Source organism: Populus euphratica, unplaced genomic scaffold (genome assembly GCF_000495115.2).
Source record: "Populus euphratica unplaced genomic scaffold, PopEup_1.0 scaffold8.1, whole genome shotgun sequence".
Lineage (NCBI taxonomy): Eukaryota > Viridiplantae > Streptophyta > Magnoliopsida > Malpighiales > Salicaceae > Populus > Populus euphratica.
In genome coordinates this window covers 874,934-901,092 of record NW_011499855.1, presented here as the reverse complement: position 1 = coordinate 901,092, position 26,159 = coordinate 874,934, and the positions used below count along the sequence as shown (strand labels likewise).

The following is a 26,159-nucleotide window of genomic DNA, read 5'->3' as shown; positions in this document are numbered from 1 at the left end:
AACATATGCCTCTATTATAGGCATTCACAGAGGCTTTTCTTGGTTTGTTGTCAACATTGGTGGCTACCAACTCTAGCTCATTCAACAATGGTGGCTACCAATAGTCAATGGTCAATGGTTGGTGCCTTACATGAAATGGCAACCAACCTAACATAATGTAGTGTTAGAACCTAAGCAAATCAAGCAAAAATATAAAATAAAAGGGACATGAAAATTTAACAAGGTTCAAAAAAGCGTGCGTATTCTACAAAACTCCATTATCAGCCACTAATCAAGCGCACACATATTATCCAAAACCTAACTACACTAAACAAATCTCTTACAGGAAAATAATACCACGGTAGTAATTCTCTTGAAGGCTAAAAACTGAAGGGTGGTTGCCATAGGAAATTATGGCCGTCCCTCTCATGCAGAGTACACAACACACATCTATAGTACTACTGAAAAAGTTAGGTTTCGATCTTGAGCACATAAAAAGGGTTTTTAGGTTGCAATATAAAGGGTTTTTAGGTTGCAATATCTTGTAGGTTTCAATCTTTAGTCCATAAAAAAAAAAAAAAAGGTTTCGATGCCAGGGATAAAGATTGTTTCTGTTAAGGTTTGAATCTTAAACCTTTGAGAAAAATATGATTGTAAAATATACGGCCTCACATGTAAAGTGGATCGTGGATGATAGTACAAGTCCAAACTTTTCGTTTAGAGAGTGGATATTTAGTGCCGAACCACTATAAAATTTGGGCTTAATCTCTCTCTCCTCATTATTTTTACTTTTGCTTTATTATTGCTTTAAGATTGCCTTGTGTTTATGTGTTGTTTACTTAGATAAGAAAGAGTTTGTGGGTGGTATTAAATTCTTTGAAAAGAATCTAATTCACCCCCTTCAATTTTAGGCAAAGAAAGCTCCCAATATCTAAGGCAAGTCAGTTGTGTGATTATTATGAAAAACACATCATCTTCGCAACTTAAGTGTCTGTAGTTTTGTATTTTCCTTTTAGTTTTGGTTTAATGGCAGAGAGAGAGTAATGTTCAGTTCTGGTCACTGAACTGTTTAAAACTTTAAATCGCGTTTCTCACTTTCCCACTTTGTGTTATAGGATCAGGTTTCTCCCTCTTTTTTATATTGATATGGGCATGGGTTCTTAGCCAGCCCGAGCCGTCCACCACCAGCGATAATAGATCTGACCTCAACACAAACTTTGCTTGATGCGAAACAAATCAAAATATAGCTAATGGAAAAAATTAAAACAAATAATCGAGAAACTTGGATTAAAAGGTTTTACAACCAAATTTGAGGGGAAAAAGATTACACTGAAAACACTTCCTTAAACTGAGGTTTCAACCGGGTAGAGGTTTCAAAATTGTATACTTCAGGTCTACGATCGAATCCCAGCCAGCCTTCACATAGTCCAAAAATCATTCCCTCACAGCCATTCAAGTTTTCAAGATCAAGATTAGCGCAAGAATCCTTAAATCTCACGAATGTTTGCTGGGTTAATAGGCTATCAGATCCTGCCTGGTGCCTTCTTCCGGTTGTCCGTTCTACACCCAGTAACTTAGCCACCCTCTCCAATCCACCGCGCAAACCACTGATAGATCCCATCATGAATTTTGTATCATAAACTCGAACCCCAAAGAAGAAACTAACCATCCCCAGAAAAGACGCCATATCACATGGCAACTCTCGTCGAGTTAAAATCTTGATCAAGAACCCAAAATCATAAGCACCATGAAAAGTAATCCAAGTTATTGAAAAGTTGTTGAAAACGAGTCCGGAAGTCAAAAGCATCCATGCAAAATCTGAGGAATCGAGACCCTTTTCTCTGTTCTTCTTGAGATCAATACCTTGGCGTTCAAGTAACCCAATAGATTCGTCGTTGTAAGGATCATGCTGGATGTTGAAATCCCGGAAATTAAACTGCCAAACGTAGTGGAATTCTGTTCCGAAACTTGGAAGATTTCCTTGTGAATCAGACAGGGTCATCCCAAGCTGAATTATTTTCAAGATATCAACATTGCACTTCATGAGACGGTAATTGTGAGAAGGAGGGGCTTGAGACAGCAAACTCTTGTCAAGATTTGACAGAAAGAGAGTACCAGGGAATTCAGTGTCCAATGAAACGAAGGAGAAGCTAGAGATTGCTTCCTTGATTAGAGAAAACTCAGCTACGAGGTTCTCTGCCCAGACTTCGCGCACATGTATTGGTGTAATGCTCTTCATCGTTAACGCCATTGCTGTTTTTGAGATTGAAAAATCAAATTAAGTTATGCTGTTTCAATGGCTTAGGTTGTCAATTTAAAGCCACCATCAGAAGGGAAAGTCCGAAGTTTATAAGGTACATAATGCAACCTAGTTTCTTCTTCTGGTTTCCCTCTCAAAATTGGAAGACTTTTCGGATTTCCTGAGGTGAGAAGGATTGTGTCTTAATTTAATACGAGTTCTTTCAGTTACTTAAATTAAGTCGGTTTATTATTACTAGGATCTCTTATATAGAATTAAGCGTAATTATAAATCATAAGTCACTCAACAGATCAATAAAAAAATTATAAAATCAAAGCAGTATCATTAAAAAAAAAAAATCAATCAAATTGTAATCGACTTGCAGGCCAACTCTAAATTGACTTTTTTTATGTCTAGCCTGGGATAGTGATATATAGGTTGGCCGGATTCTAAACTGGATAATGTTTAATTACAGTGGAATTAAGAGTCCTTAACTAGGATATCAGATATCCGATCAAGGAAAGATTAACTCCCGGAGATATCCTAAATGTTAAAACAAAAAAACTAAATAAACAAGGCAAATTACATGTATTAATCGTTCCCCGTCAGGAAATAAATGAAGTCACTAATTAAATAAAAAAAAAATGCTGTTTTCTGTAGCAAAGGAGGATTTCGCTAAATCTAGAAGACAGATCCCTGTTCTGAACTGTAACCACCAAAGTTTTGGCTTCAGCTTCATCGGATGCGTTTTCGTCAAGTAACCTTAGACCTGCATTTTATGTCCAACTATTTTCGACTATTATTAACAGGAAAATAAAATGTCTCAAATCTTATGGTATGTTAACACATAACTGCGGCTGGACTCTTATTTTCCAGCTTATATATCAAGTTTTTTGAAATCTTATGGTATGTTAACACATAACTGCAGCTGGACTCTTATTTTCTAGCTTATATATCAAATTTTTTGAACGTCAACGTAATTACAGAGCAGGTATACCTTAAAGATAAGCAAATTAGGTCTGTTGATCCACTTTATGCCATGTAACCAAGCTAATTTCTCTGAAATAAAAAGCTATTTTTGTGGAATAAAAGTATGGTTAGAAGTTCTGCACATATACTCAATTAACAGCAATCTGGCGGCTAGAGATCAGGAATATTGTATTGAAAAAACCGTAGATGTATTAACTCTGAAACCAACTAGCTCCACTTCAGTGTCCGGTTCCTATCTGTTCATGATGGGATTTACCCACCACTCGTTAAAAACGCTTATCTTTCTTTCACTTGCTAAATGAAAATTCAAAATAGTGATTTAGCCTGAACTTAACACGGCCTATTGTATTGATGTGCATCCTATAAATGGCGGAACGACACTAGATCTATTCGACTAGCAAAGTTAAATGCCAAAAAGTGGTTTGTGAAATCTCATATAGAGATGTGCACGAACGAAAGAAGGCCTTCAGGGAAGTAAAAGCCCCTCAATCAAAGGTTGACCGAGGCTAAAGGAAGCACTACGTTTCTCTTTTCTAATACGAGATTGGGTTTGTCTCAAGCTGATTTTACTCGGAACTCCATGTAAGCTACCTGCGTGGGGTAATTGTCAGTCTCTTTCTTGCTAACAGCATTTCTGAAGCTATTCTTTTCACCGTCAAACATAAATTGAGGAAAGCTACAATTTGTCAAGCAACTATCAAGAAAAAAATTGTTTGCCATCTGTTATCACTGGGAACTAGTCTAGATTTCTTCTGGCTTGTTTACCTTTGGCTTTGTAGCGGGGATTGGCTCCTGCTTCTCTTTCATTGAATAACGGATTCATTCAGTCATTCATTCATCAAACAAGCTTATGAAGCAGACATTCAACTAAACCTAAAAGAATCAGAAAACATAATGTAGTCATATGAAATCACCTGGGAAATTATAAATAACAATGAAGAATTATCATTGGATGTGGTTGAAATTTTTCAAGACAAATCCTGGTACAACATATCGTGTATACAACAATCACTAGGAGCTCAAGCATATCCCTTTCAAATAAGAGACAAAGAAAACTCTACCAAGTACTGATTGAGAGTCATCTATGTGCTAGAAAAACTTAGTTTTCCATGGCCTACAGAATCCTTTGCCAGCTCCATATGACATAATGCCTTTTTGGTTCCGGTAAATCCAGAACATGATTCAGTGGCCCCTAGAGTAACAGCAAAGTAGAGATAGATTGTGCATAAGAAAGCCAAGAGAACCAAGGCCGTTAAGAGGAAACGGTGTCTCTGAAGGAGAGTTGACCAGCTACCCAAATCATCCCGTGGGAATTGCTTCCGGAAGGATGGTGATCTCAGGTGAGGAGAAGTTATCATGCTATCAAGAACCATATCTTATATTCTGAACTTGCTAGAACAACCTGAAATAATCCTGATTTGGTGAAATAGAAACAAAAAATACATTGAAAACAAACAGCAAATATCAAGAAGAAATTATTCTGAGTGTTAATTATCATCAGCTACTAATGTTTATTGCGATGTTTGAGTGGCTTTAAATTTGGTACAACCACATCTTGCTTGGAGAACAAGGGGTGCAGACAAACACCTCTATTTCTCCATCTCCCTCACTCTCTCTCACATACACACACAAAAGACCACATAATTCCACATGATTACGAAAACTATAATCTATTTTCATCAACTATTTAACTCTGGCATCCCTGTAAGAAACAAAGCATGGAAATTACGGCCATTCCATCATTCATACGCATTATGCTGAGAACTCACTTAAGCAACAAAGCATCTACATTACAATGCAGCAAATGAAATCATCTAAGAAGTTTAGAAGATGATTATTTGCAACTATGCTCAAGTAATCCATGATACAGGAAAAAGGTATCCAGCCCAAACACCATTTGGATTTACCATCCATACAAAGCAATATAAACTAATTCATTTCGCTGGAAGCCCTGAGCAAGCATCCACAATCCTATATCTAAAGAATTGAGAAGAACAGTCTACACATGCCACAATTCCGACAAGTTTTATCTTCAACTTCAGTCGATCATCTCAATGGTTACTAAATGACACTAAAAGAAAAGATCGTGAAGCTACCAGGGAAAACAGACCTTTCAAGGATACCCTGCCTAAGTGCTTCAACAGAAACAAAGAGCTTAAGCAGTGAAGTGTCCAGGCAATGTTCCATCAAGAACATTGAAATATCAAACTGAATCACAAAGGCTCATTTATAACAATGACTTGTTAAAGATTGATGGTCAACAATGCCCATGTACCAATAAACTTGTGTATGCTCTACTAAAAACAAGCCCACTGGCATTGGAAACGAATGTGGATTAAAGGTGATTGCTATGCGTGCAGAAATGACTGTAGATTCATGTTTTGATTGAATGAGCAATCACACACTAATACAAGTCATAAGGCAGAACGAAAATAGGAAACTCATTCAATGGCACATAATACATAATGATAGATCCAATTCCAATTTATCATCAGTCCACAGCAAGTAATGACAATCAGCACTTAAGAAACACCATAATACAGATCAAAATCAGCATCCATAAAAAGCAGATCTTTTTTCTTATAACCAATCAGTAAAGGAGATGATTAAGAATCAAAGTCCTATTTTTGCACATAGATGAATCATCTGAGCTCTTCTGCCCATCGAAACTGATCCGAATACTCATCACAATGCCAACTAACTATGGTTCAGATTCTCTACTACAAAAGGCAACATTTATCACATTTCAGCAAAATCCAATTTAGATCTCTTTCTCTTCATTTCACCCAGATACAACAAAAGTAAAACAAAATCATTCCAATAAAAAAATCTACAAGAACCCACATCCAACCACATGACACAAAACCATTTTACAATCAAGCACAAAGCTCCCAAAAATCACATTCCCAAAAAAATAAAGAAAACCCATCACTAGCACATCCATAAGAATACAAAACAAAATCCAAAATCTGGGAAATTTCAATCAGATCTAAAAAAAGAGACTTACAGTGGAAGAAGACCAATCAGTTAATAAAAGCTTTGGCTTTTATCCTTCTTGCTGTGTTAAACTATTTCTCTTCTTGAAGCTTGTATGATTTTATGTTATAGCAATAACAATAATGTCTTGCTTCTTCTCCGTTTCTCTCGGCCAGAAATTAAGAAGAAAGAGATGATGGCGGGGCAGAACGTCCACGCTATTCCCTCCTCTTCCTTTCCGCCCCCACAATTACCAATAATAAGTATAGTTTTCTTTTCTTTTCTTTTCTTTTCTTTTATAGATAGAAAGTTGGTGAGAGACGGGCAGACAGCACGTACATTGCGCGTTCAAAGACTTCTGTAGGAGGATTGACGCTGTTGGTTTTCATAAAGGGTATAAGATTAGCCAGCTAAGCTAGCTATCTATGTCTTGTTCGACATCATCAATACAAAAGAAAAGAGGGCTCCTGCTACATCCTACGACAACTACTTATTACTACTACTATTATTATTAATATTAATAAAAAAAATTAAAATATATAGTTATAAGTTTTATCCTTGAAAACACTCTTAATAAACTGGCTTTTTAGGGGTAAAATAATCTTTACCTTTTGTTCGGTTGTTATTTTTAAATTGTTAAAGAGTGTTTTGATTTTTATTTTTGCACTAAAATGACTTTGTTATTATTAAAAATAAATAATTATTTAAGCATGGTTTAGGGTTTTTTAACATTTGATATTTTTACTATGTACAATTATTTTATTACTCTAAAATTCAAAATTTAAAAATCTTGAATTGAGGGGTTAATTTGTAATTTTAAAATGATTTTTTTATAATAATACTTGTGTCCTAATAGTATGGTAGTGTTCAAAAAAAATATAAAAAGTTGTTGATATATGTTGCTACTCTAGTGATCAAAAATATTATTATACCAAGTAATTCAAATTATCTTAATCTTTTTTATCTTCATGTATGATGCATGTAGTTGTTGGATTTTCCATGCACTACTATTTTTTTTTCTCTTTTCTCATAAAAATTCATGTCTAGCCCTCCACATTTTTATATCATCCCTTTAAATTATTTTTCTTTTGATTTTGTCCCTCATTTTTTTATTTTTATTTGTTTTATTTTAATTTATTTTTCAAATTTTATTTTGTTTTCAATTGCATCCTCCTTTAATTTTTTTCAAACAAGTTTGATTTTCATTCTTTTAATTTTTTTATTTAAATTTTTTTTTTAATTTCACCCCTTCATTTTCTTCTCTTTTTATATTTTATGCTCATTCTTTTTTTCTTTTTCTTTTGCTTTGGTTAGTTTTTTAATTAGGTATTTTTGAAAAAAATAGTATTAAATTGGTTGATAATTGAAACTCTTAATTGAACCCGGATTTTTGATTTTATATGTTGTGAATTTGAAATGTTAGTTTAGAATTAAAAAATTCAAGCACATATCGGTTGAAATAGTTAATTTATAGATTTTTTATATTTAAATTATTATGAATTAACCATTCTTTTAATTGATCAAGGTTATTGTTGTATTTTCTATTCTTTTTTGCAAAGTTGTTGCAAAAATGCTTATGAATACAAAATAACACTTAACTTGGGTCTAAAGGTTTTTTCTTTTTTAAAAAATCACTTTCTGACTTCATGGGTTTAATAGTCATTTTAGAGATAATTTGGTCTTTTTACTTAATATTAATAATAATTAGAAAAACTATTTTATTTATTTTTCTCGTTTTCATTTATTAATATTGAATTAGTTGAGAAATAGACTTCATAAATGGTTTTTTCTGCTTTGTTTTAGGGTTATTATAATTTCAAACAAATATTTATTTTAGGATTGATACTTGAAATTGTGAGTATGTGATTTTTATCATATAATTAAGTAAGAATTGTTTTAAATTGTTTTTTATTAAACCCAAACTAACTTCATAAATCAAGTTATATATGACTGAGATCATTTAATATATCATTATCTTAAAACTGTTAAAAAAATTTCTTGTTTACCTGGGTTTAATAGCATTGCCAAGAAAACTCTAATGCTCTTAATGTTTTTTATTACATTTAAAAAAAAAATGATCTAGCCTATGGCAAAATGCAATCCAATACACTAGGATGATTTTATTATTTATTTTAATAGTGTTTTTTTTCTTTGTTTTTTTTTCTAAATCTATATTTTTTTTTTAATTTCATACTTCAACATTTAGTTTATTAGAAATTGGGCTTTATGTTTTATTTTAGTTTATTTTTTATAAGGTTATTTCAATCTCATTACTCGAATCATGAGTTTAATAAGTTAACTTATTTATTTTCTTTTTAGCCTGTTTGTTTTTGCATTTTAAAAGCTATTTTAAAAAAAATAATTTTTTTTTATTTTTTAGCTTCAAACCATTATTTTTTGTGTTTTTAAATGATTTTGATGTGCTGATATCAAAAATAATTTTTTTAAAATAAAAAAATATTTAACACATTTTCAAGCCAAAAACACTCTAAAAAACAACTACTGTCATACTCTCAACACACCCCTTTAATCGGTATTTTTTATTTTCATTCTTCAATACTGAGTTAATTATAAATTAGATTTCATGATTTATTTTGGTTTGCTATCTACAAGGTTATCCCGATTTTATAACTCATGTCACGTGTTTTGCGGGTTAACCCGTGTGACCGAGGTCGTTTTATTATGTCCTGTTTTTATATTGATTTTTTTTTTAATTTCAACCTCCAATAATGGATTTATTAAAAATTAAGTTTTATAATTTTTTTAATTTACTTTCTATGTAGTTATCACAGTTTATAATCTTCATTACAGGTTAGGAAGTTAAACCAAGTTGACTTGAGTTATTTATTTATTTATTTATTATGAAGTTGTCCTAATCTCATAACCCAAGTTACGAGTTTAATATGTTAACTTAAATCAAAAATGTTATTTTTTATTTTTTTTTTAATTTCATCCTTCAACATTTGTTTGGTTTAGAACTAGGCTTTCATAATTTTTTTTTCCTGTAAAGTTATACTGGTCTTATTATCTGAGTTACGGGTCTTGAGAGTTAACCCAAGTTGATTCAGATTATTATTTTTTAATTTTATTTTTCAACATTGAGATTGCTTATCTAGAGTCATGCGTTAACTCAAGTTTTTATTCTCCTTTTTTGGTTTTTTTTTTAATTTCAACCTTTAAGATTTGATTAATTTGAATTTAGGGTTTTTTTTTTGTACGAGGTTTTCTTGATCTCATTACATGGATCATAGATTTGGTTGGCTAACCCGAATTTACTTGAGTTTTTGTAATCTTTTTTTAATTAATATGTTTTTTTTATTTCATCGTTCAACACTTGATTGATTGGGAGTTGAGCTTCATAATTTATTTTTATTTGCTTTCTATGGAGTTATCCTAGTCAAATGACCGAGGTTACAATTTTGATAAGATAACCTGAGTTGACTTGATTTTTTTTTATTTTTTGGTTTTTTTAATTGATTTAAAAAAATACATTTTTCGATATTAGTTTATTTGAGAATTGGGTTTCATATTTGGTTTTGATTTGCTTTCTATGAAATTATTCTAATCTCATAATTCAAGTCACAAATTTGGCATGTTATCCTAAGTTATTCAAATATATTTTCATCTTATTATTAAAAAAAAACATTTTTCTTCGATTTGTTTTTTGAAACTATGTTTTTAACACTTTTTTAAGTTATTTTAGGACTTGTCAAGTTTATCGGGTCAAACCCTAAATAATTTAATATTTTTTTTATCAGAAAACATGTTAGCAACACCTACATTAAAAAAAAAAAATTTGATCTAACCCGCAACATAACACATGCAACAATCTAGTAGTAGTAGTAGTTGTTATACGCTAAAGGATATAGTTTTCACTGTAGCAATGAACAGTGAGAACCAACCTATTTTTGCATTTTGGTCCTCAAATTTTTAAAGATTTTTTTTATTTCATACTTATTTTTTTTTAATTTTATTATTCAATATTGATTTTACTGAATATGAAACTTTATAATTTATTTTGATTTATTTTTTATGGAGTTATCCCAGTCTCATAACCTGAATCATAAATTTTGTGGATTTGTTATGTTGACTTGGGTCATTTTTTTTATTTTTTTAATTTCATCCTTCAATATTTGGAAGATTAGAAATCGAGTTTCATAAATTTTTTTGATTTATTTTTTATAAGGTTATCTTAATCTTATTACCAATGTTTGAAAAATTAACTTAAATTGACTTGAGTTATTTTTTAGTTGTATTTCGTTTTCAATTTCATCATTCAATATATTGAGATAATTGAGAATTAAATTTAATAATATTTTTTATTTGTTTTCCATATAGTTATCATGGTCTCATGACCTAGATAACAAATTAAACAGGTTAACCTGAATTTATTAAGATCCATCTAATATGTTATTGTTTTAAAATTTAAAAGAAGATGTTGTTCTGATTTTTTAAAGTAATATTGCATTTTTATCGATTATTCAGATTATTTTTGAATTTATCAAGACAATCATATCATATCAGATCAATCTCTATATAATTATTTTTTTGCTAAAAAACACTTAACACTACTTGAATATTATTTTTTTATGTTAAAGAATTTGATTCGATCCATATAAAAGTATGGACAATGACCTAGTTTAAAGACTATCCTTTTTAGGATTTTTAAAACTAGTTATGACTAAGTTTAGATGTTCATGGTAGATGAAAATTGTTGATTGAAGTTTAAATTTAATAACGATTTCTTTCTAATTGGAGGAGATTGATGCAGGATTTTTTTTTAAAATAAATATTTTTTTTAATTTTATTTTTTCCTTCTATTTTTTATTATTATGCTTTTTTAGTTATTTTTCATATTTGAAGATAATAGTTTTTCAAATTTATTTTTCCTATCTAGTATCACAAGAGTTTTCTAGTTTTTTTCTTTATAAAAACCCATAAAAACTTATAGCAAGCGAAGACTATGGTGAATCAACATTAAGTATTTTGAGTTTCTTTATAATTATAGTATTCTTGATTTTTAAGAATTTTTTTCAACTTGCAATAAACTTCTTATTTTCTGTTTTTATTTGCGTCGTAGATGATTTAGATTCTTAAAAATGTTTATATATAGAAGTTAATTTATTTTGAATTGACCTTTTCTTTTGTGTTTGAAACCAAAACCATTTCTAGGTGTTCGCAACACACACACAATAATAATAATAATAATAATAATAATAATAATAATAATATAAAATAAAGTAATTTAATTGATAACTTAGTTTCTGTAAGAGAAGAAAGTGGATCTCTAGTTAATATTTCGTAAAATATGAAGAAAATCATAAAGATAAAAGGAGGCAAATTTACTGTGATAGCTATAAGTTTAACATATTTAAATGGCAACAATCAATGTTCTTATTCTTTCGTGATCCAAGAACCTTACTCATTTCCAAATTCTATTATATTTCTCAACATCCCAACATCTAAAATAAACAATCAAATGAAGTAGATCATTGGACTATAAAAATAAAGAATCTCTATAGTGCATGAAATAAAAATGATAAAAAAAAACCTTGCATGCTTCTCTAATTCAGAGTTGTCAAATCTGGAACCCAGAAAGAAAATAAATTAATTATTTTCAATGAAAGCTGTTTTTATTTTTTATATTAAAATGATAAATTTTTATTTTTTAAAAAATTAAGTTTAAACCGAATTTAATTGCATCAATTAAATAATAATAATAAAGAAAAAACAACTGATGAACGGGGTGACACCGCGTAATTGTTTTTAATTTAACTTGAAATCCGGCGCAATTAAGCTCGGTGATTTTCTAGATAAAACAACCACTGTGCCCTGATCCTTACCCTCCACAAAGACAGGTCCCACCCGCATAATCCAACGGCAAGCATCAACGAACCTTCCAGGAAAAGCAGAAAACCACACCGTAGAGACCAAAAAGCACCAATCTTTCTTGAACGAGTAAGCAAAGAACAAACTCATCCTTTTCCCCTCTTGTAATCAGATCCTCTGCTTCCAATTCTCTCAGGTACCCACCATCTAATTTCTCCTTCTCCGATTAGGGTTTTGTTCTTTTGGATCAAGTTTTGATTTTTCTTTATTTATTTTGTTTAGATTGTTGAAAAACAAGATGTGGGCAGCTTCTTGCCTGGCGTCGTGTTGCGCTACTTGTGCGTGTCATGCCTGTACGACTGTAGTATCTGGAATTAGCAGACGATCCGCCAGGATCGCCTACTGTGGTCTCTTTGCTTTGTCTTTAATAGTTTCTTGGATTCTGCGTGAAGTTGCGGCCCCTCTTATGGAAAAACTCCCTTGTAAGCAAGCCCCTTTAATTTCGCCGAAGAATTTTCACCAATTTTAATGATGATGATTATAATTTTTGTTGGTTTTGGATGTTAGGGATTAATCATTTTCATAAGACGCCGGATAGAGAATGGTTCGAGACGGACGCGGTTTTGCGTGTTAGTTTGGGGAATTTTATGTTTTTTACTATACTGGCGACCATGATGGTTGGTGTGAAAAATCAGAAGGATCCGCGTGATAGTTTGCATCATGGTGGATGGATGGCTAAAGTTGTTTGTTGGTGTATTTTGGTGATCCTTATGTTTTTCCTTCCGAATGAGATCGTCAGCTTTTATGGTAAATTGGTTTTGTGACTGGCCCATTGGACTCTGGTTGAGTGCTGAATTGTGGTTTTTTTTGGTAGTTTTGTTGTTTTGAAATGTGTTAGATTGTTATGAGTTGTTGATCGGTTTGTTGTGCAATTTGGAGAGGATGTGTTGAGAGTTGAGTGCGCTTGATATTGAATGCAAATGTGAAAAGGGGTTCTCTTTATGTAGTGATAGAAAGTATGATATATGGGCAGGTCAATGACCTACCGCTTTGAACACAACAGCATTAGCCTGTTTGAGTAGCAATGATTGAAATGAACTTACTTCAGGAGTTAAATATACTGTACACTGTATCAGTTAGTTGGATTGCATTACTTATCAAATTCTGATTAGGGTTATTGATAGATATTAACTTGTGTTATTGATATGATGTTTACTAAGGCAATGCTTAATCTAAAATTCTTAGTACGTGCTGACTGATGACATGCTATTAGATATTGATTGTCTGCTTCTGATCTTCCAATGTCGTTCTCTGTGAAACACTTTTTGTAGTTTGACACTAGCTGATAAGTTAGACTTTTTAATTTGCAGAGTCAATATCCAAATTTGGCTCAGGATTGTTTCTTCTTGTTCAAGTTGTGCTTTTATTGGATTTCGTTCATGGATGGAATGACAAATGGGTTGGATATGATGAAAAGTTCTGGTTAGTTTTTCCTTTTCTTTTAGCCCTCTTATTTCCCATTCCATGACCAGATTAACTGATTCTTATTTTGCAATTTTATTTGTTTAGGTATGTTGCTCTATTTGTTGTGTCGCTTGTTTGTTACGTGGGAACATTTGCCTTCTCGGGACTTCTCTTTCATTGGTTCACTCCATCTGGACAGGATTGTGGATTAAACACCTTCTTTATCGTTATGACCCTGATTTTCGCATTTGTTTTTGCTATCGTTGCACTGCACCCTGCAGTAAGTTTTAATTCTCTGTGTTCCAATAAATCCAACCATTATGACCATTCATCTTCTTACTTTCTCAAGTGTGCTTTCAAAACTGATACATTGTAAGAGAGATGTGCTTGATTCCAAAATAAGTTTGTTTTTACGTGTTGTGTTCTATTTTGATTAGAAAAGACTGAGCCTACAAAATTGGTTATAAGGAGTATAATACTTTTAATTATACAAGAAAGGCTCATCAAGGATTGCAGTGAACATGTATGCCCCAACCCTGTCAACGTTTATATGTATTAGGTGCACGTGCGCACACATATCACAGATTTGGACCAGTGGTCCCATGACCAGTGTCATGCAATTTCAAGCTTTTAGGAGTTCTAAGTTAGATAAACCTATTATGCTGATAGGATGGTTTACTAAATGGTCCATATTTGTTTGTTATCCCTCTACGATGTGTTAATAAGCTTTGGAGTACTGAAATCTTAGAAGAATGCAAGATTTATCTGATATTTGTCCCTGTATCAAGGGACTTATTGTCTTCCATGAATGATGATATACATGTTGGGACTTCTAATCATTTCATGGATGCTACTTAATTCCTCATGGTCCTCAGGAATAAGGAAACTTCTGTGCTGTGCTCATGTTGCATGTTCTTTTGCAATGAAAAACCTGTAATGTGCTCTCCACGAGGGTGCTCGTGGTTGTTCTGTTTGCAGATTTGATAATATCTATCATGGTTTGTTATGTTATTTTCATGGATGCCTAGTGTGCATAGCTGTACTTGTTTCTTTCCTGGTATTAGAACTTTTGATTTTCTGTCTCATAGGCTGTCATTTTCATGGAACACAGGTAAATGGCAGTGTTTTGCCTGCTTCAGTTATATCCTTGTACTGCATGTACCTATGCTACAGTGGACTTGCCAGCGAACCAAGGGAATATGAATGCAATGGTCTTCACAGGCATTCAAAAGCTGTTTCTACCGGCACTCTTTCCATTGGTCTGCTGACCACTGTTCTGTCAGTAGTCTACTCTGCTGTCCGTGCTGGATCCTCTACTGCCCTGCTCTCACCACCAAGTTCACCCCGTGCAGGTATATCCTTATCAAACATTTCAGACTTTTTATAAGAGTTTTCATATGATATCCCAAGAACTTGTGCAGAAATTCTTTTGAATAAAAATGTTTCTGCACCATGAAAAATTCCAAAACTTCATCTATATGTCTCATTTAGGAGTACCTACTTTTCTACATGTTCTTTTTTGCCCCCAAATGTGCTTTCATAAGAATTTGTTTTTGCTTCTCGTGTCCCTCTGATATGACTTTTTTTTAATGGAATCTGACATTTTGCTTGTGGATTAGGTGCTGATAAACCTTTGCTTCCATTGGACAACAAGGCAAACGAACAAGAAGAAAAGGAGAAGGCCCGTAAGCCAGTCACTTATTCTTATTCCTTCTTCCACATCATCTTCTCTCTTGCAAGCATGTACTCTGCAATGCTTTTGACTGGATGGTCAACCTCCATTGGGGAGAGTGGAAAGCTGGTAGATGTGGGGTGGCCCTCTGTATGGGTACGTATCTTGACTGGGTGGGCAACTGCAGGTCTCTACACCTGGTCTCTGGTCGCTCCTATTCTGTTCCCAGACAGGGAGTTCTGAGTCTCCTTGGTGATATAAATATTAATGAATGTTGCAAATTGGTGTATATTTATGCAACTTCTGGCTTGTCTTTAAACAGAGAATTCCATAAATTGTACTTTCTATGACCATGTAAAACGTGCTTTCTATATAACCTGTGGTTTCTGAAATCTGGTTTCATCTGACTCTCCCTGGCCTCAATAGCAAAGAGCTTGCCTCCGCTGTGGTCAGACTATATATTTTAAAACTTAAAAAAAGTGCAATGAGATATTTTTTCTAACAATATCAAGTGCTTATCTTGAATCCTACTCATTTGGTTTTTTTTTTTTGTATGAAAGTTAATTTGACGAGTTTAAATACAGCTTGGCTTGGTTGACTGACTAGTAGAAAATTTGAAAATTTGAGATATATATTTTTTTTTAATATTGAAATGATATCAGATTGAATTAGTTTTAGTTATTTTAGTTTTGGGTATCTTACAATTTAGATTATGAATTTTGGTTATTTTACAATTTTGATCATGAATTTTTAATTTTGGTCATTTTACAATTTAGATCATGAATTTATTTTAGTAAGTGTAATAATTTTGTTGTTTTTATAAATTATTGTTATTCAGTTTTATAATAAAAATAAATATTTATAAAATTAAATTCCAACTTTAAAAAGATATTTATACGAGATTGTGATAATTCTAAAAATATATGTTTATAAAATTAACTATTAACTTTTAAAAAAATATTTAGGTGAAATTGTAAGATTTTTATAGAAAATTCTAATTCTCAATTAATTTATAGAAAAATATTTAGAAAAATTAAAGGATAAAAAACTAAAAAAATAAATTTAGGTATGATGTGTAAACTTATTAAACCTGTGAATGAGGTAATTTAGATTATCACATCAAATCAGATAATGGATTCCATTATGATTAATAACTTGTTTTTTTAAATTATTTTTTTATTTAATTATATGATAATAAAAATAGACAATCATAAAATTAAGCGTTAATCCAATTTTAATTTTTTTTTTTTGTAAATTATGATAACCTTATAAAAAAAATAAAATGAATTATGAAACTCAATTCAAAAAATCATTAATTAAAAAAAAGAGAAAAATTAAAGTTAAATTCACCAAACCCATCAACATACCCAAGGACTTTCTAAAATTTAATATTTTTTTTAAATACATGACAATGAGATTATATAATCGAGTTTAATTAAAAAAAAAAAATACCTTGCTAAAAGCAACCAGGTGAAACTTGCAATTTGAGTCTGATTTTATAAAATTTAATAATCTAATTTTTTTAAAAATTATTTTTTATCTAACTATATCTTTTTAAAAATAAACTGTATTGCTATGATAAAATATTTTTTTGATACCATCTCAAAATTAAAATATTTTTGAATAACATATGATCATATAATAAAATAAAATAAATTATTAAATCTAATTTTGCATAAACATATTATATAAAAACTACATTAAAAAAAAACAATAACAAAAAAAAGGTGTCAAAATACATGGAGAAAAAATCTGTGCTAATGGGCGTGGATAAACTGTTTTCCCCTCGTCTTTTTTGCTTTATACTTATTTAATTAATTAATTAATAATGAAGGTGCAGGGATTTAGGAGAAGATAAAAGAGAAGGAAACACAGAACAGTTATGTTCCACCTTCTCTCGAAACAAGAAAATGGAGTCGAGAGTAGAGGTACTGGTCTTTTTGAATACTCATTAGTATTAAATTCCATAGCTCTCAACACAACTAACTTTGTTCCCTGACGTTTTCCAAAATGGCAACAGATCATTGGCAGCAATGTGCGAGTAATTTTATAGTGCTCGGAATAGAGCTCACTTCAGAAAAGAGAGATACACAGGGAAGAATTTAGATGTAATCCCCATTGGCTGTCATATTTCAGCTGCCATTCAGAACCCATGGCATCAGAGAGTTAAAGAGACGAAGGGAGAATTGAAGGCAGCTTATCAAACGCCATTCAAAAACCCATTATCAAAAATTAATTTTCAAGATTCATAGTTAGAAACTACAGAGTATACCAAACACTACCACTACCACACTAAAGATTCTCACACGGACACGGACACGGACCAGGACCACCCTTACAGAAAAATCAAAACTATGGATCCAGCCACTCAATGTCAATACTCAATCTTCAAAATCTCCAGCATTTTCCAATAGATAGTTGGCTGCCAGTTGCTCATTGCGATCACAAGCCAAGAATGCTTCTATGACAAGGGCTCTATCAAAACCCATTGCCTCGAGCTGTAACAGGTGAAAGGAGAAAAACAGAGGCAATGTTTCAAAGAATAACAAAGAAGAAAATCCCAAGACAGAATAAATGAAATGATATAGGCATACCCGTTCAATAGCTTCTTGTTCAGCTGGGGTCACATTGATAGCATGGGGCATATCTTGGTCAGGCTGATCAAATATATCCCTGAGAATAACAGATTATACCATATTGTGACATTAACGATCAGGGTGGATAAATAATCTAGTTTTCTGCAGACAGCATATCTTTTATATATATATAAAACCAAACTATTAAATGACTTCTCAGGCCAATCCTAGGATCCAACACATGGTTGGTCTCAAACCCAAGGCTTGCATTTTCCACCAAGGCATATGCCAACAGACCGCATAGGCATTGGGAAAACTAATTTTTTTATTATAATTAATGACAACCTATTTTTAAGGTTTTTGAATATCAAAACCAAGAAAAGCCAAAAGTTCACTCATTTCAGGCTCATGCCAACTAAATTCCAACACGTTTGAGCTCAGTAATTATTCCAGTACGCCAGCTTAACTGAAGCTTGTACATGGCGCCTTAGAGCCCATATAAAACTAAAGACTTGCTTACTTCACCATACAGTAATATTAAATAAATTTGCAGTTAACAAAAGACAAGTTACAACTCAAAACTGACAGTATATCAAGCCCCACATCCTGGGGCCTGCCAGATTTAATCCCAATTAAACCAGCATCACACGAATGCCAGGAAGGTGTGGGTGCTTTCCATATCAGACAACTCCCCCACCACCCGGCCCTCTTTTATGGATTAAGTGGTGTCGTATAGCATGAAACCATCATTTTTCAAATGTCCAACACCATCACCATTTCTATCATAGAAATTGTGGAAAAGATTTATGTGTAACAAATATGAAGTACATCAATAACTACCCACACTCATGATGAAGAGCTAACCTAATTGACCAACATCTGCTAGATCCCTTCATCTTTCAATGAACCAGGATACATGCTTTGAATTTTTTTGAGATTCCACTAAATACACCAATAAAGATACTCACCCTTCAGAACCATCAAGAGGTTCATTTATTAACTGAAGAAACTCTGCATGATGCTCTTGAATAATTCTCAAAAGCTGGGGGTTTTGCTTCCCAAGCTCCTGAAGCATGGGCTGTAACAAAGTGGCTGATTAAACCTCAAGACAACAAATGTCGATATAGAAAAATAATAAATAAAGAAATGTAAAGCACCTGCAAGATTTGTGGATTTGCTTGAACCATTGAACGCAATGCTTGAAACTAAATGCAAGAAAGATAGAAAAAATGAAATTATTTGATATCATGTATGAAATTGATAATCACTGCAAATCCTATATCAAACAATATCAATTGTTATTTGGCGCTTGGCATTAAATGACATATATCAACTTGATAACCATTAGAAATCCTAAATCATGTCTTATCAAAGGTTAATTTGGCAATGGCATTAAATGAAAATTTAGCACCCACCCCAAAACCCATCTAAGCAAGTCAAGCAAAATTGTTAAGGTTTAGTTATACAATCATACCTAAATATTTCCTGCCTTTATCCATGATTCTCTCACACAATTTATTACCCTATTTCTAAATCCAATGCCATGAAAGATTGACATGAATTGTGAATACCAATGAGTTTAGCATTAAAATGCATTGCATTTAAAATCCAACCATACTTGTTGATTGTTTCTAAGGAAATCAAGAGAGCCAAGCCCGCCACCAGCACCACCTCCACCACCAGAAATTGTCTGCTGGACAAGTTCCAAATCAATAACACCAGCAAACACTATACAGTTAATACATTATGAAAACCTTCTAAAATCTGAAGTTTACCTCAGGAAACATATTCAATGGAGATGAATTAGGTGCTCCAAATGCAGGTGCAGGGGCAGCTGGAGCTGCACCTGTTTCAGTAGCCTGATCTGCAGGAAACCTAGCCACTGGGACAGCAACTTCTGCTGTTTCTGGAATGCCCTGAAGACAGAACACTGGTTTCAGCGTGCTAATTCTAAGAAAAGACTGTAACAGGCTACACACTAAATTTAGACTTACCGAGTACAAGTAATCCACTGCCCGCTCTGGGTTATTATAGGCAGCTCGAAGTGCACGAGTAACTATTTCTTTATCCCAGGTTCCACCTCCCATATCCATTATTTGCTGAATAGTCTGCTCCAAATTACTACCAGCAACTAAATTGGAAGCAGCTTGTCCATAAGTATCACTCTGTGCACTGCAGACATGGTATTATCACCATTAGAATAGTCAAGAACTAAAGCTGTGAATTACAGGTTACAGATTTATTAACAAAGTAGATTTTATAAAATGCCCTCAACAAGATCTCAGATAGTTAACCCACACTTGCTAAAAATGCAAAGCAAGAATTACATCAAACTGATGTGGATCACGCAATTACAACATGCACATATGAGTAATATTTAGGTGTCAATATTAAAAGAGAAGAAACCAGCCTTTTCTTTTTAGGAAATGCTAATGGCTACACTACGAAATAAAGAGAAAAGGTGTACTCTGTGAAATTGCCAGAAGAAGATTTCCTTAAAGTGTCAGACATGCAGACTGCTATTCCATGTGTAAGAGGGAGAACATGCATTGGACCACTCAAATCAATTTTGGTATTGACAGGCATGCCCTCTCCTTGAACGCATTATCCAAGAACTGAAGGAGGCAAAACTCAAACTAGCTACAAGTTACCAAACTGATCTCTCTATTTTACCCAGCATTAAAAATAAATAGCCATGCCCTCTACAATATCTAATCTGTCTTTTATAGAAAATTGCATGAGCCTAGGATGATGCTTTAAATGCACTTTAGCTTCTTATATTCAGGACAACTCACACTAACAAGTGATGGAAACTATCCACAAGAAGCAGTTCAAATCAATTGGATGGCTGACAATCCTCATTACAACATGTATGGTTATATGGAATAATGACCAATGTAATCCCTAATAGCAAAGAGTAAATTTGTAACTTAATATCAGAAGAAGTTTCCAACTCTGGTTAGAAGTTGAGGACATAATTGTCTTAAAATAACTTGAATCCTCTTAGATATCCCAATAAACCAAATTTTATCTTCAAGTTTCTTGCTATATAATTTTGAGATCTCATAAATGTTTCAAATGTGGCTTGAGTAGAAAGAATAGAAAGGAGATGTGCATTATAAGCAACAAAATCATTTGAGGTCGTTGCTGAACTTCCACGACAGACTATAAAGATTCTTCCTCAAAACAAAACCACATAAACCAGTAGCCTCAACGGGAACTAAGTTTTACATACTATATCAATATTATGCATTTACAAATAAGAATTACAGCCCTATTATCTTAAAATAACCAAAATATGCATAGTGCAACTGGAGATAGGGCATACTTGGCTGTTGTTGAGTCAGAAGCAGATGCACTCTTTGAGTCCCTGCAGTGAAATATTTAATATATAAGAAAGATGAATTCAGTTACTCCAGAATATTTAAGCACTGAAGATATATGTGGTATAATTAAACTCACAATGCTTGAGCATCAGGTGCGGGAGTCGAAATTGAAGTTGGTGTGGTGGTAGGTGGAGTAGAAACAGGCTGAAGTACATAATAGAAGGAAAAAGGCTTATAAAAAAGAATAGAAATAAATACAAGAGCAAGATATACCAGAAGAAAAGTAGAAAACAAAGGGTGAAAATACCTGGGTGGAAGAAGTACCACCTGTGCCTGTTTTACTCTGTATATAGCATATACATGGAAGAACATGTTAAGGTTCAAGCAACCAAATGAAGCATTAAATCATAAATTCCACAATAGCGCATGCAGTTCATGAATAAAACAAATATTAAAAAAGATGCTAACGACAAATACTTATAAACACAAGCTAATGTGCTTGCAAACGCTTCATGCAGCTTCTAATGATATATTAATTGGAAAATGCTATTAAGCGCCCTTAGGGCACCCTTAAAGTGGTTAGTAGTAGTTAAATGTTGTAAGAATTAGACAAATTTGATTTCAAGTTTTCATCCGACCATCATTAGCTATCCATCAATTACAGGCAAACATCCAAAGATATCATTTTTCTTTTGTAACATGATTGGATAAAAAAGCCTGAACTTCAAGCTGCCTAATTAGTAAAACAAAAAGCTACCAAAACCGATAATTCGGATATATCAAGAGATCCATTAATGGTAGTTATTAATTTTCCACCATATGTATTAAAAAAAAATCACAAAATTTCTCAGCTTCATATAAGAGTCTTCACCCAAATTTATTGTTCATGAAAACAATCACAATACACTAGCAGTCAAAGACATTATCTCACACACTACAACACAGAAAAAATACTCAAAATTTCACACGAAAAATCCCGAAACATGTAATACATTCCCCGAATAAATTCGCCTCATCAAAATCAGCAACACAAACATAAATATAGGAAAACATTAAAAGCACTACCAAAATAATTAATTAAACTGAAAAACCACAACATAGAACTAATGAATTAATGACTAAACAAAAAAAACAAAACAAAAGAAGTAGCAAAGTATTACCTTGCTAAGCATGACAACAAGAAAACCATCTTCAGTAACCTTGCTATCAGCTAAAGTAGTCTCATCTTTCAATACTTTCCCATTATGAATCAACAATTGTTGTCCACATGGGTAATTGTCTTTTCCTTGCGCATCTTCAATATTCTTCTTTACGCCCATAATCTTCACATATTTTATGATTAAAATCACTAAAAAAAATTGTGGTATTAATTATAGTTATAATTATAATTAAGTTAGGTTTAATTACTTACAGTGTCGGTGGGATGAACCTTAATTTCGAAATGGCTGCCTTTCAGAGTCTTGACCGTGAGCTTCATTGTCGACGAATATGGGGGAGAGACGCAAAAACGACAGCGTTGTTAGGAGGAAACCCTAGAGAGAACCAGAGTGTGCTGGCTGTGGCAGGTACAGGAATCTATAAAGAGCTAGCAGAGGCAAGGGGAGTGTGAATTTTTGGGTTTAAATTCACTCCAACCACATTTTACTTTTGGTGTTTTACCGTTATGCAATAGCTAATACTAACTAAAAATAAAAAAAATATTAATTAAAACAACTCAGGCAAGCACGGTATGTTATGAGGAAAAATATGATCTATTCGCCTGATATCTTACTTTTATTGTTTTAGTTTTTTTTTATAATTATTTTTATAATAATTTTGCTAGAAATCAATGGATCAAAATTAAAAAAAAAATGAAAAGCTTTTTGCTCTTAAAAAACTTTGGTGAAAATTATGTTTCTCTCTTTTTTTTTCCTTTAATTATTTTTTTAATTTAATCATTCAATATTATATTTATTGGAATTTATGATTGATAATTTATTTTGATCTATTTTTTATTTGGTTGTTTTAATCTTAAAAAGAAAATTTTACCATTGAATGATACTTGATTTAAAAAAATTGATCTTATTATTTAAAGAAAATTAAAATTAAAAAAATTAAAATTGAAATAGATAAAAATGAGAGGAATTTTTTAGAAAACAAATTTGTGTCTGTGCCTTTATGCAAGAGATTTTACCAAATTTCCTTCTTGATTGTTTTAGTTTGGAGATTAAACAATTTAGCTCAAAATTTTATTTTGATCTTGTTTTAGTTTTTGAGTTTTGAGAAGAGATCCCAACTTGTGTGTGTGTGCATATATTAAATTATTTAGTAGTTTTATTTACTAATATATATATATGTTCTTATTGTTATTTCTTACTTGTGTTTTTATGATATTTTTGCATTTTTCAAAGAAAAAACCCATTTCTTAAAAAATGCATTATGTTTCTTTAAAAAATATTCATATTCTTAAAGAACCTGTTTTATCAAACAATTTATAAAATGCTTTGGGGATGTGGAGACTTATGAACTAAGTGCTAGTATAAAATATATATAAAAATGTGTATTCAAAGAAAAATAATTAAAATCTCTCATATTTCTAATTTTCAAATGTAACTATGTTGAAATTCATGTTTATACGGTTATAAAATATCTTTGAAGTTATTTGACAAATTCCCAACAATAAGCTTTAGCATTTTTAAATATAATATTTTCTGGTTACTAATACTATTATTAAATAATTACCACCCAAAAGGAAAATAAAAGATATTCATTTAAAAGTTAATTAGTGATTCTGAAATGTTAAATAAATTCATTTAATGAATTATAAAGAATAATATTTATTTATATATATACTCTATAACAATGATAGCTACGTAGCAACCAAGTATAATTTTGATAGCCAAAAACTTTCTTGTTGTCTTGAGGAAGAAATAATATTATTAAAACGGTAAAGAAATCATTTTACAGTAATTACAAGCTTACAAGTATTTACACTTATTTTATCATAAAGTTATCTTATTATTAATTTTATAAATTTGAGAGTATTATAATTATAATATCTTGAAGTAGTCATAACAAGTTATCTTATTATTAATTTTATAAATTTGAGAGTATTATAATTATAATATCTTGAAGTAGTCATAACAAGTCCCCAAAGAATTCTTTCTTTTAATAACATTCTACATAACAACAATGATTTATTGGTCTTACAATCCTGCGAAGCCAAGAAATCTGATAAGATCATATTGAAACCAACAATGAGCTTGAGAAGGGGAGAATCAACCAGCAAAAAATCACAGTTCTTAAACATGCAAAATCAGAATTCCTTAATTTCTAAGTACTGGATTATGCCTCCCAATGTACGGGCACCTCAAAATAAGACCATCGTTTTGACAGTCTACAGAGATTAGAAACAATTCAAGAACAAACCACCCCTGAGCCTCAGAAACGACCAGCCATGAAGCCAAATCAAGCAAGTTCATAGTGCAGAGAGTCTAGATTCACAGTGCCAAAACAGTTCTTTTCCCACGCGATTTAGAGTATAAGGTAATAATGTAATATAACACCATCTGTAAAACCTTCTAGTCTTAGTTCATAAGAACTTATACGTATACCTGCAGAAACAAATTAGCTTTCCTGATGGCAATGTTTTCAGCTTCGTTTAGATTCTTTGAAACCCATAGGACATGAGAGCATACACTTAAAATTACCTGCTGAATGCCTGAGAACCCCTCCAATGCTGCGCTTGTCCCTATTTCCCAAGGGCAGAACCATCTATTTTCCACTTCAAGTGCCAAACGTGGTAGGTCTAGTTCTCCTCGGGTTAACGCTTTTTTATCAGAGCAATTTCTTTCTTTTGCAAACAATTAGGCAAGCAGCTTTGCTGACGCCATGTGAATCAATGACCAGTATTCAATTCTGTGTAATGGGCAGTATTCAATTCTTAAAGTAGCTGATAATTTATAGGATGTGACTAGCTGTGGAAAACATGAACTAGAAGATCACGAAGCCTCTGCATGCTCCTCCTGAATGGATTGTGTTTTTGGTTAAATCTATCATCTTCACTGTCACTTTGTTTTTACCGGTTAGACTTTGGTTTTTTTTTTTTAATTTGGTTTTTTTTTTTAATTCGAGAAAATTTTAATTTTTAAAAAGTATATTTTATGAGTTTAGATAAAGAAGTAAAATTTTAGTTATTTTTAACTTTTATAAAATATATATGTCTTGATTTAAATTCAAAATCTTGAGACGTGTTGTGATGATCTTAAATATTACGAACTGTACCTTTTAAAATTTTAGTTTTATTTGATATGAATTTAGAGTTAAAGTTGATCAATAATCAGGTTTTTTTATGCATAAATTATGAAAACTATAAAAAATAAAATAAAATTAATGGGATTATTCAATCATCTTAATTATATATTTAACTCTATTTATTTCTATTTATTTAAAAAAGAAAAGAAAAGAAAAGGCAATTCAAGGATGAATTAAATAATAAATTATATACATAATGCTTGTCTTTTTCAAAGATCAACTAAACTTGATAGGATTAAGCGTGGGTGATGAGCAAAAGGAATTAATAACTTAAAGGAGAATTGGAGATTTCCTGCAGGGTGGTGGGTTCGTCCAACTGGCTACGAGATTCTCCATTTTTATTGTTATTTTTATCCGAAAGTATTATCTTTATCCCGAAGCTTTTAATGGCATTAATTTCTACCACAGCCCTACGATGTTGATGTTTACGAATACCAGCCTGCTAGGCTCCCATGCAATTTGCTCTATGCACCATATGGATAAAGTTTGCGTTCTTAATTATCATGCTTCAGGGATTATAGTTCCGCCTTTAATTAATTAATCCTTTCCTTCTAATCATCCACAAATAATTAATGTCCATTAATTAGTTATTCCTTCGATAACGATGGTGGATCGATAGGGTAGATTGTATTGGATATTGCTTTTATGATACATCATTTAATTAATTAAAAATAACTTGCCAATTAATCTATTAACAGGTGTCCAAGCAGCACTGTTATCCATTCCATTATCTATTTCTTAAACGGAATTATAATTCCAGATTAAAGTTAGACTCGCACTGTGATCTTGATCAAAGAGTTTTTGATTTTTAGAAG

General features: G+C 31.9%; 4 protein-coding genes and 1 long non-coding RNA gene across 5 annotated transcripts; 2 read left to right on the top strand and 3 right to left on the bottom strand.

Moving 5' to 3' along the window:
* Nucleotides 1-1,299: 1,299 nt before the first annotated feature.
* On the bottom strand, nt 1,300-4,061 carry LOC105122884 (probable CCR4-associated factor 1 homolog 9). Its single transcript, XM_011022249.1, has 3 exons — nt 3,974-4,061; nt 1,785-2,232; nt 1,300-1,586 (listed from the first exon to the last, which is right to left on the bottom strand). Exons 1-3 carry the CDS (start codon nt 4,029-4,031, stop codon nt 1,304-1,306), a joined length of 789 nt encoding a protein of 262 aa, XP_011020551.1. The 5' UTR covers nt 4,032-4,061; the 3' UTR covers nt 1,300-1,303.
* A 69-nt stretch (nt 4,062-4,130) lies between these two features.
* Nucleotides 4,131-6,600, bottom strand: LOC105122883 (uncharacterized). The gene is made up of 2 exons (XM_011022248.1): nt 6,216-6,600; nt 4,131-4,610 (listed from the first exon to the last, which is right to left on the bottom strand). The coding sequence occupies exon 2, from the start codon at nt 4,579-4,581 to the stop codon at nt 4,291-4,293; it is 291 nt and encodes a 96-aa protein (XP_011020550.1). The 5' UTR covers nt 4,582-4,610; nt 6,216-6,600; the 3' UTR covers nt 4,131-4,290.
* Nucleotides 6,601-10,015: 3,415 nt separating this feature from the next.
* On the top strand, nt 10,016-21,877 carry LOC105122881 (uncharacterized). The gene is made up of 3 exons (XR_841762.1): nt 10,016-10,032; nt 11,298-11,299; nt 21,635-21,877. It is a non-coding gene; the product is annotated as an uncharacterized LOC105122881 (long non-coding RNA).
* On the top strand, nt 12,075-15,541 carry LOC105122880 (probable serine incorporator). The gene is made up of 7 exons (XM_011022246.1): nt 12,075-12,209; nt 12,296-12,495; nt 12,581-12,820; nt 13,384-13,495; nt 13,583-13,757; nt 14,589-14,829; nt 15,097-15,541. Exons 2-7 carry the CDS (start codon nt 12,312-12,314, stop codon nt 15,390-15,392), a joined length of 1,248 nt encoding a protein of 415 aa, XP_011020548.1. The 5' UTR covers nt 12,075-12,209; nt 12,296-12,311; the 3' UTR covers nt 15,393-15,541.
* On the bottom strand, nt 17,203-22,678 carry LOC105122882 (ubiquitin receptor RAD23b-like). Its single transcript, XM_011022247.1, has 12 exons — nt 22,463-22,678; nt 22,212-22,373; nt 21,359-21,394; nt 21,188-21,255; nt 21,054-21,095; nt 19,720-19,897; nt 19,501-19,641; nt 19,344-19,415; nt 18,883-18,930; nt 18,694-18,803; nt 17,744-17,822; nt 17,203-17,647 (listed from the first exon to the last, which is right to left on the bottom strand). The coding sequence occupies exons 1-12, from the start codon at nt 22,526-22,528 to the stop codon at nt 17,531-17,533; spliced, it is 1,119 nt and encodes a 372-aa protein (XP_011020549.1). The 5' UTR covers nt 22,529-22,678; the 3' UTR covers nt 17,203-17,530.
* Nucleotides 22,679-26,159: the final 3,481 nt, after the last annotated feature.